This window comes from Dromiciops gliroides, chromosome X, assembly GCF_019393635.1.
Source record: "Dromiciops gliroides isolate mDroGli1 chromosome X, mDroGli1.pri, whole genome shotgun sequence".
Classification (NCBI taxonomy): Eukaryota; Metazoa; Chordata; class Mammalia; order Microbiotheria; family Microbiotheriidae; genus Dromiciops; species Dromiciops gliroides.
In genome coordinates this window covers 53964580-53980644 of record NC_057867.1, presented here as the reverse complement: position 1 = coordinate 53980644, position 16065 = coordinate 53964580, and the positions used below count along the sequence as shown (strand labels likewise).

General features: G+C 42.7%; 1 protein-coding gene across 1 annotated transcript in view; it reads right to left on the bottom strand.

Moving 5' to 3' along the window:
- F9 (coagulation factor IX) overlaps window positions 1–15469 on the bottom strand; it is a 45102-nt gene extending 29633 nt beyond the window's left edge. The window contains exons 1-4 of the mRNA XM_043974187.1: window positions 15348–15469; window positions 7687–7850; window positions 6737–6761; window positions 603–716 (exon numbers count right to left, since the gene is read on the bottom strand). Coding sequence (XP_043830122.1) covers window positions 603–716; window positions 6737–6761; window positions 7687–7850; window positions 15348–15414 — 370 coding nt within the window. The 5' untranslated portion in view covers window positions 15415–15469. The remainder of the gene's footprint in view (window positions 1–602; window positions 717–6736; window positions 6762–7686; window positions 7851–15347) is intronic.
- Window positions 15470–16065: the final 596 nt, after the last annotated feature.

Here is a 16065-nt window from a genome sequence, read left to right as displayed (position 1 = left end):
CCTGGAAGGCTGAATATACTCTTACCCCCTTCTCTGATGGTGAACTTATGGGAAGACATGGAGAAGAGTAAGGCATGATGGGCAGGCATGGATGGGTTGCAATTTGTATATTTGGAGGAAATGCCTGCATTGAAGAGATCAAAGCTCCATTGGAATAATATCATCTCCAAATGCCTTGCATTAAATGCCTAGCAGGCATTTAATAGATGTCTGTTGAATTGAGTTGAGCTGAACTGACAGGTCCAGTTTCTCCAAGGCCATTTTATCAGCCAACAATCAGTATTCTCCCTCTTCTGTCCTGTGGTTTGGTTAGAGAGGTAGCCTGTAGGCAAGTAGAGGGCTATGTTTCTCCATCACTTCCAATGCTACTTTGCTGGTCTAGGTATAGCTTCTGAGTCATTTTGTGACACCATAATGACAATGTGGTTCTAGGCAGTTACCTCATAGCAATTCTAAATGTATCTGATGTTTTAGAAAGCAGAATGCAAACAATGTGGAAAAATAAAACTTCCTGAGAATTAAAATGTTATATTTGTCCATTTTGTATATTAAGCAGTTTTTAGTTGTTCAACAGGAATCAATTCTGGACAGTATTGACTTACCTAATTCACAGTTTTTTCCTTCATATCCTCTTTGGCACCAGCATTCATAAGCATTGATTTCATCTTTGCACACACCTCCATTTAAGCAGGGATTGGACTCACACTGATTGCCATCTTTGAGATAGAAAGAATAACACATTGAATTAGCTGAAAAGCTACCCACATAACCCACTTCTACCCCTCAGACTCTCAAGTACAGAGAGGAGAGGAGCCTTTACTCAGCATCAGGACAGAACTGCTGATTTAAAATATAAGCTGGTTGCCCTCAGACATTAATGTTCTCAAAATTTTGGAATTTCTAGAACTCCCTGAGGAATGAAGGGTAGTCTAGTATGGTGAGAAAAGCACTGGATTAGGACTGTATGTATCCTGAGGATGAGAGTAGAATGTTAGAGGTGGGATACTTCAGTAACTGACACTCTCCTAAAGGTAGTCACCAGCTCTTCTTACAAGTCCTTTGGTTCACAAGACTCACTGTAAAGGACACAGAAAGGAATTATACACGAGCCCATGGTGAATCAAAAACTTCTCTTCCATACATATGCATACATACCTAGACCTCCCTCTGGTGTTCTGAGTCTGAGTCCAGTGTTGCATCTTTTATACAATGTTGCTTATCTTGTAGAGATTGTTTATTTACCTACAGTACCTTTACCTAGACCTTCAAGTATCAGCCAGGTTGCTTGAGACTTAGGGTCTTGCCATTAATATAAAGATGTAGGTAGTGGGAAAGATAAGGAGAAATGAAGGTGATAGAGGAAGGATAATGATGAGTATTCTGGTTTATTAGAGCTTGTTTTATATTCTTCCACTAAAGTCCTCTTCTGATACTTCATCCTAGCATGGATGTGGTTAGTCCTGAGTCCTTGAAGATTATACCAGGTGAGCACAATCTCTGGCAGCTGCTACCAAGCTAGGAAGGCTTTAGATTATACATGTCTGTCCAATAAGGAACCACCCTGGCTAGAGCAGAGCAATTCATCAGCATGGGGTAGCTACTTACTCCTCCATTACTCAAAATTAAGAACCCTTACCCCTTCTCCTTTTCCTCCCAGTCATAGAATATGTATTCCCACAATTAGAATGATTCCTTTACTTATGTCCTCAATTCCATTCCCTCCTGCTTTCTCTAGGACATTGCTCTAGCACCCATCCCTCCTTTATGCATTTTAAATCTCTCCTTTTCCATGGGCTCTTTCCTGTCAATCTATATACATGTTCGGATCTCTCTAGTCCTAAATAAAAATCTTCCTTTGGCCCTTCTATTTCATCCAGCTACTGTCCCATCTCTTTCTTCCCTTTTATTGCTAAATATCTATACTCATTGCCCCCCAATTCATCAAACTATAGCAAAGTGGCTGCTATCCTCACCATTATTCTGAGTGCTCTCTTTAAGGTCACTCATGATCTAATAGTCAAATCCTGTGGACTTTGTCTGGCCCCCATCTTCCTTGATCTCTCTTCAGCATTTTGCACTGTTAATCATTCTACCCACTGAATACTCTCTTGCCTTGGTCTCTAAGCCATCTCACTCTCCTAGTTCTCTATTTGCTTCTCCAAATTCATTTTTGAAATCCTTTATTCGCTCTTCGCTTTTTATCTCAACTTCATAATATGCCTATATTGGACTGCTTAGTCCTCAAATGTTTACCTTAGGCTCTCATTTCTCTCTACATTCTCTCCTTTGGCCATCTCATCTGCTCCCATGGCATTACCTACCACCCCTTAGCTGGAACTTTCCAAACTGGTCTCTAGCCCTGATCTTTATTCTGAACTCCAAACCCAAACTTCCAAATGCCTACAGCACTTCTACCTGAAGATGTTTCAGCAACATCTCAAACTCCTTATGTCCCAAACTAAGCTCATTATCATTCCCACTAAACCCACTCTTCCTTCTGGCTCTACTATTTTTGTCTCTAGCACCCCTGTATATATAGTCTTCCATGCCCAGAGCCTTTCATTATCTTTGAGTTTTCCCTCCCTGTCATTTTTTATATCGTCAGTTACTGGGTGCTATGGATTTCTTCTTTCTCCTACCCCTCCCACCAAGCACCTCTCCCCTCTGCCTCCTTTTCCCTATTTCCATTGCTCTTACCTTAATACAGACCCTCATCATGACCTGCCTGTACTATTGTCACTCCTTTACAAGTCATAAGATTATAGGATCGTATAGCTTTACTACTGGAGAGGACCTTGGAGGCCTCTTGTCCAACCTCCTCGTTTTCCACATGAGGAAACTGATTGAGATCTAGATATGGAAAGGACCCAAGATTTGATTTCATTGAACCCCTTCACCAGGGACTTGTCACACACAGGACCTAGGGCAGGAGCTAGAAGGGACCTCAGACATCATCTAGTTCAACCCTGCCATTTTACAGATGAGGACCCTGAGGCATAGACAATTGAAGTAATTTGCCCAGGGTCTTTCCCTTCTAGTATTATTTTTATACCACTGCCAGAATAGTTATTCTTTTGCATTGATTTGTTCATGTTACTCTGCTGAAAAATTTTCAATGACTTCCTATTTCCTGCTAAGGACAATTCTAACTTATGCCTGACATTCAAGGACTTCTCTAGTCTGACACCACCCTGCCTTTCCCAACCTATTTTGTGTTGCTTCCCTCATTCACCCTGTGCTCTCAACCCAGACTTTACTTTTTGTTTTGTTTTGGTTTTGGTGAGGCAATTGGGGTTAAGTGACTTGCCCAGGGTCACACAGCTGCTAATAAGTGTCAAAGGTCTGAGGCTGGATTTGAACTCAGGTCCTCCTGAATTCAGGGCCGGTGCTCTATCCACTTCACCACCTAGCTGCCCCCCAGACTTCACTTTTTTATCTCTGTGTCTTTTTTCCTATACGGCTCCCAGTGCTGTACTGGTTGTATCACTGTTGCCAAGTGACCTTCCTTCCTTGCTACAAATGCTTGTCCTATCTCTGTGGACCCAAAGAAGGAACTATCATGCCTTTCTACGGGAAAACTACTCACCCCAATTATGTGACCACATTCCCTAGGCTGCTTGTCCCAGCACGCTTGTCCAAATATTTTAATTTCTTTTGATTGCATGAGAGCAACAACAAAAGATGGTAGCACTGGTTGATGTTCTCGGCAATGCTGGGCACTTGTTTCCATTATGGGCTGACTCCTCTGAATTATTGAGGATGTTGCAGTGAAGGGCCTGGGCTTCCAGCCAGCTCTGCAGCCACTCGTTGGCTGAAACAGGGCCTGGCAGCCAGTGTCACTTCATCTCGCCTTCAGTCTTCCCTTGGGGGCTTGTTGGGGTTTGCTGGGGGGTTAGGCAGAGCTAAAGGTTAAGAGGGGTCAAAGAAGACAGGCTGGTAGCTCATGCCAAGTGAGACATTCATCTTGAGAGCTGCTAAGTTGGTCTTTATTGAAAAACTACGTTAGGATAAATAGACATGGAGTCATAGATGGGCAGAAGGGAAGGGACCTTGGAGATTAGTTTGCTCAGTCACCTCATATTACAGAGGGAAAGCGAGCTGCAAATGGGGGTGGGGAGGGCAGCTAATCCAGAATGGGAATAGGGACTAGACTTGATAAAGGGGACTCCCGGGTGATGAAACATCCTCTACAACTTGTGAAATTTAGAGCCTTGGCCAGTTGGCTGGGGGCACTGAAAGATTAAATGATTTTCTCAGGGTCAATAGTCACTGTGTTTCAGAGCTGGTCCTTGAGCCCACTTCTTCCTGGCTCTGAGTCCATCTCTCCATGCACTATACTATGTTGCCTCTGTAATAAGGATAAGGATAGGGGCTGAACGTGTGTTTTCATTGGCATAGGGTACTCCCAGTGTGAAATATCCCTCCACCAACAAAGATAAGTAACTGTAACTTAAAGTCTTAGAGAGTCAGTTACTTGGTGACATTGAGAGTTTTGTCATACTACCAATATATGCCAAAGGTAGAATTTGAACCCAAATCTTCTTTTAGGCGGCCAAGCACTTTGCACATGTTATCTCTGATCCTCACAACAACTTTGGGAGGTGATTCATAGGTTGTTCCTGAGGGGCACAGGAGGGGGAGGGGGGGAAATGTAGTGACTAGAGTTCTGGGTTTGGAGACAATAACATTTGAGTTCAAATTTAATCTCTGCCACTTCATACTTGTATGACAATGGACAAGCCAGTGTATCTTCATATTTGCTTGATCCTCAATTTCTTCATCTGTCATATGGCAATAAGGCCTGTAGTATCTACCTCATGCTGTTGTGGTAAAGTGCCAGTTAAATGTGTCAAAGCTATACTTGGCCAGCTACAAAGTACTATGCAAATGTAAGTTATTGTTACATTCCAGCCCATTTTACAGATGATCATACTGAGGCTGAAAAAGATTCAGTGACTTCCCCAAAGCCACATAGCTAGTAAGTATCTGAGGCAGTACTCGAGGTCCCTCCTTGTCAAGGGTAGTACAAGATTGCACAGCTGATTAATTGGCAGTTAAACTGGAGCTAGAAGCCCAGCCTCTCGGCGCCTTGTTGGCGACTCTCTCTACTGCTCCATGAAGTGATGAGGAAACTGAAGTGCAGAGACCTTAAGTATCCAGCTCAAAGTCCCATAGTTCCTAAGAGTGTGCTTAAGGCAGGACTGAGGCTAGAGTCCTGGTGCTTGGAGGCTTTTCATTTGAGTGAGGGCCTTGGCTTCCCTTGATGGTAGTGAAAGAAAAGGGAAAGGCAATACCCATAAGAGTAATAACAATAGGGGCAGCTAGGTGGCTGCATAGTGGATAAAACACCGGCCCTGGATTCAGGAGGAACTGAGTTCAAATGCGACCTCAGACACTTGATGCGTTCTAGCTGTGTGACCCTGGGCAAGTCACTTAACTAACCCTCATTGTCCCACAAAAAATAATAACAATAGTAATAATAGCCAGCACTTGCATGTTTGCAAAGCACTGTCTAAACGAAACTATTTTATTTGGTTTTCACAATAACCCTGTGAAGTTTGTGCTACAATTGATCTCCATTTTATATTTGAGGAAACTGTTGGCCAACAGCTTAAGTGACTTGCTCAAGTCATACAGCTAGTAAGTATCTGAGGCAACTTTTGAACTCAGGTCTTGGTGACTCCTAGGTCCAACTCCCTATTCTCAACCCCACTTAGCTGCTGAACCCATCTAATAAGGGCTTTGACCTGCTCCTCCAATGAAAACTTCCCAACATTAAGATTCAAGCCACTCTCCCTCTCCTGGAGGTGCGCTTGTATCCAGTGACACTGGCCTCCTTTCTGTACCATGAACAAGACCCTCTATCTCTCAGCTCTGGGCATTCTCTGCCTACCCCCCCCCAGGCCTGGAATGTTCTCCCTCTTCATTTCTGCCTCATGGCTTAAGTCCCAGCTAATAGTGCCTTCCCTATATTGATTATTTTCTATTTAATCCTGTCTTTAGGTTCTTTATACATAATTTGTATATTGTTTCTCCCATTAGATTATGAGGTCCTGGAGGGTGGGGACTGCCTTTTGCCTTTCTTTCTATCCTTAGGGCTTAGCACAGTGCCTGGCACATAGTTTAGTTCTTTTCCAGTCATGTCCAACTCTTCATAACCTCATGTAGGGTTTTCTAGGCAAAGATACTGGAATGGTTTGTCATTTCCTTCTCTAGCTTATCTTACAGATGAGGAAATTGAGGCAAACAGGGTGAATTGACTTGCCAAGAGTCACACAGCTAGAAAGTGTCCGGATTTGAACTCAAGTCATCCTGACTCCAGGACTGGTGCTCTATCCACTGCAGTGCCACCTAGCTGTCCACATAGTAGGCATTTAATAAAAGCTTATTGAGTGATTGTAATGCTGGCAAATGGGAAAAAGGATTATAACATCTAGCTTGTGATGTCAAGCCCCTCCCCTATTCCCAGCAGAAGTAAGACCTCTCAGAAGTGCTACAGCCTCAAAATGAGGCTGATGGGTCAGCATCCTTTTTTTTGCAAGGCAATGAGGGTTAAGTGACTTGCCCAAGGTTACACAGCTAGTAAGTGTTAAGTGTCTGAGGCCAGATCTGAACTCAGGTCCTCTTGAATACAGGGCCAGTGTTTTATCCACCTAGCTGCCCCTCAGCATCCCTTTTGACAGATGGCATTTATATATGTCCTATCTGTTTACAGTGAGATGAAATCAATACTTACCCACATACTCCTTCCAAAATTCAGTCTATGAAGAAAAGAGAAAGCAATAGAAGAAAATGAATAGTGATACCACTTATCTATTTATATATTTAAAACTAACTTTCATTGATGCCTTTGTTTTCTAAATTGCATTCATTTCTGGATATATTCCTCAAATGGAATGTTGCCCTCCCTTGTAATAAAGAAAAGCATCTACGCAAACTGATTACTGATGCAGGGACCATGTCTGATAATGTATGTAATTCTAACCTCTGGAAGAAAAGCTGGAGCCAGATTATACCAGATCTGGAGAAGAGATTCTTAAATTGGTACCTTGGAAATCATAAAACTACAAATCAGGGCTTAATTTGTTCTTTTGTTGATTTTTTAGGCTCAAGAAAGTGACAGAGAAAATGTTTCTAATGAGATTAAATATAAAAGTGTGCTGAACACACACTTTTCCCCCGCAGAGATGTGATTGTTAAACATTTACCAGTATACCCCTGGTGAAGTAGATTTCACTGCCTGCTCTTTGAGATCATGAATAGTGAATTTTTAGAAAAATGGTTTAAAATATAATCACTTTCTCATATCCTAAGAAATCAATCACATTCAAAATCCATCATATTCTATCATCTACATTGCCCAGGTATGTGGTTATTAAGCTGTTCTCATACCCATCACTTTTACAGATTTGTGCTTTTATCAACACAGATTGGAACCCCTTCTGTTAAGTTGTTTTAGTGAGTTGCTGTGTTCCTACTCTTCCCCTCCAATCCTTCATTTGTGGGCCAACCATACAACAAGGAGTCTTTTGTCTCCATACTTTAGTAGGCTGTTTCTTCTGAAGCCTTTCCACTTTGTTGGCACCCACCAGGGCTCACATTCTACTGGCAGAACCTTTGAGAACCTTGGAACCATTGCACAACATAATGAGGAATGTGAAGAGGATGGTAGTGGGAAATACTTACTGCCTTTTCTGTGTTTTCAAAAACTTCTCTGGCTTCTTCAAAACTACATTTTTCTTCAACGCATTCTCTTTCAAGGTTTCCTCTAACAAATTCTTCCAGTTTTCCTGAGTTATACCTCTTTGGTCGACTAAGTATCTTGGAGGCATTTTCACGGTCAAGAAAAACTGAAATTAAAGTCAATAAACACACTATCAGCAAAAGAAAATCAAGATCAGGAAAGAATAGTCCAAAGAATAACTTTACTTTCAGGCTAGACGAGCCCCAAGGTAATTTGCCATCAAAGCCCAGGATGAGGGCCTTCCCATGGGAAGCTAAGAGACCCATCTTTGGGAATTCAAATTTGTTTTTTTTAAACCAGAGTCTTTATAGTGCTAAAAGACCACTAGACTTTCTTGGTTTTGCAAGAGGTTAAAAAGAAATCCTTAAATCAGGACTCAACAGAACCTTAAGGCAATCTACTGAGTTGAAGTCAGTCATTGTGCCAACACTGAGGATACAAAGAAAGGCGAAAGATGATACCTTTGCTCAAGGATCTTAAAACGTAATAGGGGAGACAATGTACAAACAACTATATACAAACAGACTATATACAGGATAAATAGGAAATATTCAACAGAGGGAAGGCATTAGAATTAAGGGGGATTGGAAAAGATTTCTTATAGAAAATGGGATTTTATCTGAGACTTGAAGGAAGCCAGGAGACAGAGGTGAGGAGAGAGAGAGAATTCCAGGCCTGTCTAATGGAAATCTCAAGTCTAAAGATGGAGTGTATTGTTTGAGCATTAGCGAGGAAGCCAATGTCACCGGAGAGAAGTGGCTATGGGGGGTAGAAGATATCAGAAGACTAGAAAGGTGAAGATGTGTGTGTGTGTGGGGGGGGTCAGATTACAAAAGGCTTTGAATGCCAAGTAGATTTTTTATATTTTATCCTGGAGGTAATAGGGAGCCACTGGAGTTTGAGAAGGGGGGAACAACATGGTCAGACCAGAGATTTAGGAAGATCACATTGTCCTTTCAGAAAGCAGTGGCCCAAAAGTTTTGTTCACTTAGTCCAGAAATGACGGTTTCTTGGTGGAGGTTGAGCTTCAGATAAGACCCTTGTCACTCTTGCCAATGTCTTTTTTTCTTTTTCTTTTTCCTGGGCAATGAGGGTTAAGTGACTTGCCCAGGGTCACACATCTAGTAACTGTCAAGTGTCTGAGGCCATATTTGAACTCAGGTACCTCCTGAATCCAGGGCCAGTGCTTTATCCACTGTGCCACCTAACTGCCCCACTCTTGCCAATGTTTTTAGCAGAGAAGTTTCCTTGCATCCAGATACCCCAAGCACTCCTCCAGGTCTCAGGAACTATCTATATTTTGACAGCTTTGGAGGGCTGAGATCCCTTTAGTCTTAGTTAAGGAAATGAGACTTGAATAAATGTTGAGACACTGAGACACAAAGATTTCCTGGATGTGGGTGCTATTGTCACGGATCCAGACTCTGATCCTCTTAGTAAATGGAATGCATGAGTTGCTGTGGCTGAAACCATTCATTATCTACTACTCGATCCTCTGGGGATGGTCCTCAGTGAAGGCAGATTGGGACTCTTCCAAATTCATCTTCCATGCAGCTACCCAATTGATATTTCACGAATGCAGGTCTGACCATGCCACTTCCATGCTCAACAGATATCAGTAGCTCCCTATTGCTGCTAGGATAAAATTAAAATTTCTCTAATTGACATTCAAAGCTCTTCACAGGGTTTCATAACCCATCTTTCTAGGACCTTACTCCAGAATATTACTCCTGTTCACATGATCTATGTTCTAGCTAAACTAGATTACTTCTTCCTCAGCAACTCTATTCCATCTCCCACCTCCCTGCTTTTGCACAGGCTTTATCCCCTGCCTGAAATGATCTCCCTTCTCATCTCTGTCTCTTGGAATCTTTTCTCCTGCAATTAATTTGTTTATTTTGTGTAATGGCTTATATGTGGATGCCTTGATTTCTCCCTAGGAGAATGTAAGCTTTCTGAGGGTAAAGACTTTTATTTTTCTCTTTGTCCCCCAGTACTTTGCAAGGTGCTTAATAAATCCTTGTTGAATTGACTTGACCCCCAGATGAAAGATATATAGTCCATGGCTTACCTGGAGTCACACTAGAAGCATTTTTAGGTTGGCAACCCACCCCACTTCCACCCCCTGTGTCTGCCCTTACACATCCCAATGAAGCATCAGAGGAAGACTATACCCATAGAGGATATGGGTAATTTAAAATACATATAATTGACATCTTGAATTCTAGAAGATGCCTGGAGGTAAGACCCTAGTTCTTCACAAGAATAAAGCATCTGAAAAGGCTAGAAGCCCATCAGGTGAACCTCCAAGGCATTTTGGGGATTCCTTATATGAACTCTAACTGTTGCCACAATCTGAGAAATGGGTCAGTTGATCTTTGGAGTAGGAAGGAAGTTGCCTCTTAAATAGCCCGAAGGAGGGTACCAGTACCTCTCCCATTAGACGCCCCATCTGCACAAAGATGAAAGCAGGGGGAACCTAAGCCCCTGGCCTCATTTTAGTCTGGCTCCTTACACTGTGGGAATTGAGTTGTATATTTTAGAACGTAGGAGAATGCAAGTGCTAGATGACAGACACAGAAGCTCTGTGGTATCTCATTACTTGCGTAGCCTTCCCTGAGTATCTCTGTTGGTGTTTCTGTGTGCTGAGTTCCTCTCTGGGGAAAAGATAGTATTGTTGTGGTGCTTGAGGTCTTAGGCACAAAATCCACCAAAGGGCTTCTGGGTAGTGAAAATGCTGTATGATGATCTTAGCAACAACTGCATCATGTCACCCGTGTCCATCCCTATTCTCTTGGGCCAGCCAGTGTCAGAGGTTGTGGGACCCTGACTACCATAAGTGCAATATCTCAGAATAGATGATGTTGATCAGGCTTACTATACTTCCAATTTGATGCAGTAATCTTTAAATCTACCATCCACAGAAATATAACAGTTTTAATCAATCATTCATAGAAAGGAAGGTATCATAGAATAATGTAATGGTATGGTTGGGAGGGATCACAAAGGTCACCTAACCTTAACTACCACCTTGAGTATGAATTGCCTCCACAAAATCCTCAGTAACTGGTTTTCTCTTGAAGCCCTCTAGTGACAGGGAGTTCTCTACCTCACAAGATTTTTATTGTTCAGTCAGCATAGTTGTGTCCAACTCTGCTTGACCCTATTTGGGACTTTCTTGGCAAAAATACTGGAGCAGTTTGCCATTTCCTTCTCCAGCTCATTTTATAGATGAGGAAACTGAGGCAAACAGTGTCAAGTCACTTGCCCACATACAGCTAGTAAGTACCTAAGGCTGAATTTGAACTTTTGAAGATGTCTTTTTGAGTCAAGGCCCTGCACTGTGCCACCTAGCTGCCCTACATTACAAGAATATTAATTCCATTTTTAATGGCTCTCTAAGATATTTCTTTGATATACTGGACTGAAATCTCCTTCGCTAGAATTTCCACCCCTTTCCCTTACTTCTGCCTCCAGGACCAACCAGAATAAGTGTAATAATACCTTTGTTAGTAAATATAATTCCTTGTAAGACAATCCTTAGCTCTGTGATGACAATTATCATGACTCTTGGGGCGGCTAGGTGATGCTGCAGTGGATAGAGTGCTAGGCCTGGAGTCAGGAATACCTGAGTTCAAATCTGGCCTCAGACACTTACTTAGCTGTGTGATCCTGGGCAAGTCAGTTTCCTCATCTGTAAAATAATCTAGAAAAGAAAATGGCAAACCACTCCAGTGTCTGCCAGGAAAACCCTAAATGGGGTCACAAATTGTTGGACACGACTGAAAAATGACTGAACAACAACCAGAACCCTTAATTTTCTTTTCCCCCAGACTAAACATCCCAGTTTCTTTGACTCCCATCGTCTCTTCTTTCTCCCTTCTCCCTCATTTGCTGATCCCTGGAAAGCACCATTTAAGTGTTTTACTTTGCCTCTAAAGCTACCTGTTAAATATGATGCCCTCTCCTACTCCTGACCTCTCTACAACTTTTTCTACTGTTAGCCGTCTCCTTCTTCCTATTGTCCCTTGGTTTTTATGACACTACTTCTCTTTCCTGGTTCTCCTATTTGTTTGTCCCTTCCTTCTCACCCTCTTTTCCTGGATTATCAACCACATTCCATCTCCCATTGTCTATGCCCCCAAGGCTTTGTGCTGGGCTCTCTTATTTTCACCTTCAGCTCCATCTTCCTCCTCCTCCTCCTCTTCTTTTTCCTTCTCCCGTTCCCCCCTCTCATAAGCTTCCATTGGTTCAGTAATCTTTTCTATTCAGGTGACTTCCAAAGTTCCATATCCAGTCCTAATCTCTCTCCTCATCACCTATCCATCACCACCAGCTGACTAGTAGCCATTTCCATCTGAAGACCCTCTCATGCTCAGCACGACTAAAATGTAACTTATCATTTCCCCCCTTAAACCTGCCCCTTCTCCAAGCATCCCCATTTCTGTTAAGGGTACCACAGTCCTTCCACTCACCATCTTCATCTTGCCAATTAGTTGCAAAGTCTTGTCAGTTCTATCTTCACAACATTGTTCTCATTCATCCCTTCTCTCCATCTTAGATTTGGTTCTCTTCACTTCTCACTCAGACTAACACAATGCCCTCCTATGTGGGCTTCCATTTTTACCTTTTCTCCTCTCCCATCCATCCTTCATGTAATTGCTAAAATCATCTTTCTAAGTCATAAGTCTGAATATGCTTCTCCCCTGCTCAAACATCTTTGGTGGCTCCCTCCTTTCTCTAGGGTAAAATACAAATTCCTCAGCATAGTACTTAAAGCCCTCCATGGAGAGTCCAACCTATTGTTCCAGACTTCCCATTTCTACCTTTCTTGAACTCTATGTTCCAGGCTCTCTTACTAAAGTCCACAAAGTTGGCATTTTATCTCCACCTTGAAAAAAACCCCACGATCTGTTACTTAAGGAGAAACACACATTTGTTTTGTTTTTGCAGGGCAATGAGGGTTAAGTGACTTACCCAGGGTCACACAGCAAGTTAAGTGTCAAGTGTCCGAGGCTGGATTTGAACTCAGGTCCTCCTGAATCCAAGGCCAGTGCTTTGTCCACTGTGCCACCTAGCTGCCCCCGAAACATACATTTTTTAAAAAAAATACATGCAATAAAAATAAAAGACTGAAAAAAATGAGCATGCATTAGGTAAGTCTGTCCCCAACCTTCACATCTCTGCATTGACTAGTCCAAATGCCTGGAAGGCATTCCCTTCTCATCTCCACTTCTTAGAAGCTCTTGCTTCCTTCAATCCTCCACTCAGTTGCCCCCTACTACAGGAAACCTTCCCTGATTCCCCTTATTGTTAGTCCTCTCTCCCTTCTCAAACTATCCTGCACTTACTAATATGCATCTGGGTAGTACCTCTTCATAGTATATAAGCCCTTTGAAGGCAGGAACTGGTTTTCATCTCGTCTCATCTTTTTATCCCTAGAACCGGGTGGAAAAGAGTGATAGATTAGAATCAGAAGACCTGGGCTAGAATCCTGGCTCCCTTACTTGCTGTGTATGGTAGTAATGTTATTTAAGCCACTTCCCCTCTCTAGGCCTCAGTTTTCATATCTATAAAACCAGATGGGGGCAGCTAGGTGGTGCACTGGATACAGCACTGGCCCTGAAGTTGGGAGGACCTGAGTTCAAATCTCTCCTCTTACACTTACTAGCTGTATGACCCTGGGAAAGTCACTTAACCCCAATTGCCTTAAATGTCTGGGGCCATCCCCAGTCATACTGATGTATATTTTGCCACTGGACCTAGATGGCCCTCCCTCACTTAAATCCAATTCACTGCAAATCATGACATCACTCCATTGTCATGGTCCTCTTTGAGAATGAAGGACAAACAACAACAACAAAACCAGATGATCTATAGGGTTCCCCTCTAGCACTAAGTCAATGAAATGAAATGTATACTTAATAATTACTTTTTGAATGGAATTGACTCTAAGCCTGTAAACCTTTCCACTAGGTCCCTGAATAAAATGCCCTCCATTCTCTTTATGGGCCTTGATCACCCTCCCCTGGACATGATCTAGCTTGTCAATATCCCAGTAAAAATATGCTCCAACTCCTAAGCAAGTTCTCAGTCTTGCTTTCCTTCCCTAGAGATCTCTATTGAGTTCAAAGAATCCTAAAATATCAACTCCAAGAGCACAGAGACAGATAAAAGCCCTTCCTTTCTAGCAGTGACAATGGCGATAGGGTTTGCTGATAAATCCCAGTGTTCTAATGAAAAGTTAAATGGTCGCACTGCAACCTACAAACTCCAAGTGAAAAAGATAGATTCTTAAAATAGTAGCAAGGCAATTAGACCTGGCGGAGCTGTTCACCTTTCAAATACCTTGGATAACTTTGCAAGGTGGAAAGGTTTGTCTGTAAACGGTAGACAGCAAGTTGGCATGGTGGCTCTGGCTTCACCTGGCTGTTCTGAAAGGGCAATGTAGGAGAACCACCATGGCCTAGTAGTAGAGAGCTTGCTGGGCTTGGAGTCAAGAAGAGCTGTGTTCGAGTCCTGCTTCTGACACTTACTAATGGTGGGTCCCTGACCCTTGGTTTCCTCATCTATAAGGTTCAATTTGATTCAGCAAGCATTTGCCAAATTATCTGCAATGTAGCAGGTGCTTTGCTGGGCACTGGGGATACAAAGACAAAAACACAATGGTCCCTGACTTCAGGGAGCTTACAGTCTATAGGGGGGAAATAGCTTATATTCAGATAAGTAAAGTAAAATAAGTGCATGGTAGGTGGGATTTGGAGAAGGGATCAGCAAACTATTCCAGTTTCTTTGCTGAGAAAACCCCAAATGGGGTCTGAAAGAGTCAGGCACAACTAAAAAACAACAACAAAACAACCTTTTTCTATTTAGGAAATGACAGGTAATCCAAAGGATTGTAAGGTCCTTGAAGGCAGGGACTGGCCTTTTCCTCTTTTTGTATCCTTAGGGCTTTGCACAGTGCCTGGCACATAGTAGGTAATAAATACTTGCTTATTAAATTGAATTATTGAAGGTAAGAGGCATCTTGTTTCCAAGGCCTAATCAAAAGAGAGAGTCTGCATGGGCCTATGGAAAAGAGTATTGGGCCTAAAGTCTGGAGTCCTAAGGTGAGTCTCAGAATCCTGGAACATTTGAGCTGTAAGGAGGCTTAGAGATCACCTAGTCTAACCACCTTATTTGACAGAAATGGAAAGTGAGGTCCAGAGAGAGAAGAGGTATTACATACAAGAAGGCTACAAAGCTAGGACTTGACCCCAGGAATTCTGACACCCAATCCAACACTCTTTCCACTCTCTCTGGGCCTCAGTTTCTACCTCTGCCACTTAAGGGGATTTGGCTAGATGATTTTTAAGGTCTACTCGAGCTTAAGCAGTCCATGAAACTTGTAGCATCTAAGAGAATCGTGAGATTTTTCTGGATGGTCAGAATTGATATAAATTATTGAGTAACAGAGCCCTAACAACAGAAGAAGTTGGAACCCACCAAGTCACGTGCGACCTTGGTGGATTTTTTTTTTCCTGGCATCCTGACCAAGTAGCAGGAAGGACCTCCAGCTATTCTTTTATTACTGTGGCCAAAAGATATTGAACAAGACACCAACCTGCACCTTCAGCACCAAAAAGATATCCCAAACAGCAAATGATCAGGAGGAGCGGTAAGTCAGTCATGTTCAGGCAGCAGCACACAACCTTTGCTTGTTGATTGTGCAAGGAGGAAAGCTGAAAGAGGGTTCCAAAGTGCAAAGGAAGATGTATTTGCTTCTGGTAAATAGTTAAAACTGCTGTACCCTGGGATTTGGCCTCTAGCCTGTTAAGGTAGAGAAAGGACCCGCCATGGCCATCTTGGACTCACTGGCTTTGCCACTATTCTCAGGAGAACACCAAGGGAATGTGGGGATTGTTGAGCCAAAGAGGTTTGTGACATTCCATGTTCTTCCAGGTTTTCTCTCTGAACCCTCCCACAGCCTGAAACCAGCTCCTAGCTAGTCATTGGGCCAGGGGTATGAGCTGGGCTGTTCGGGAAGGTGCACTGCAGTGGCTGGGATTCTACCATTAGCAGCTCATTCTTTGTGCTTGGCATTATTCTCTACCACAGTTGACATAATTTTCCTGTATAAAGTACTTTCGCACCCATTATCCACCAGCATCTCCCCACTCTCAAGGGAGGTGAGTCAGGCTGCTCACCCGTTATTTTGTCCTACCTCCTCTCTTTATGTAAAGGGGAACAGAAGCCCAGAAACAGGAAAAGACTTGCTCAATATCACACAGCCAGACGGTGGCAGAGCTAGGTTTCTGGACTCCTAGCCAAGTATGCTATTC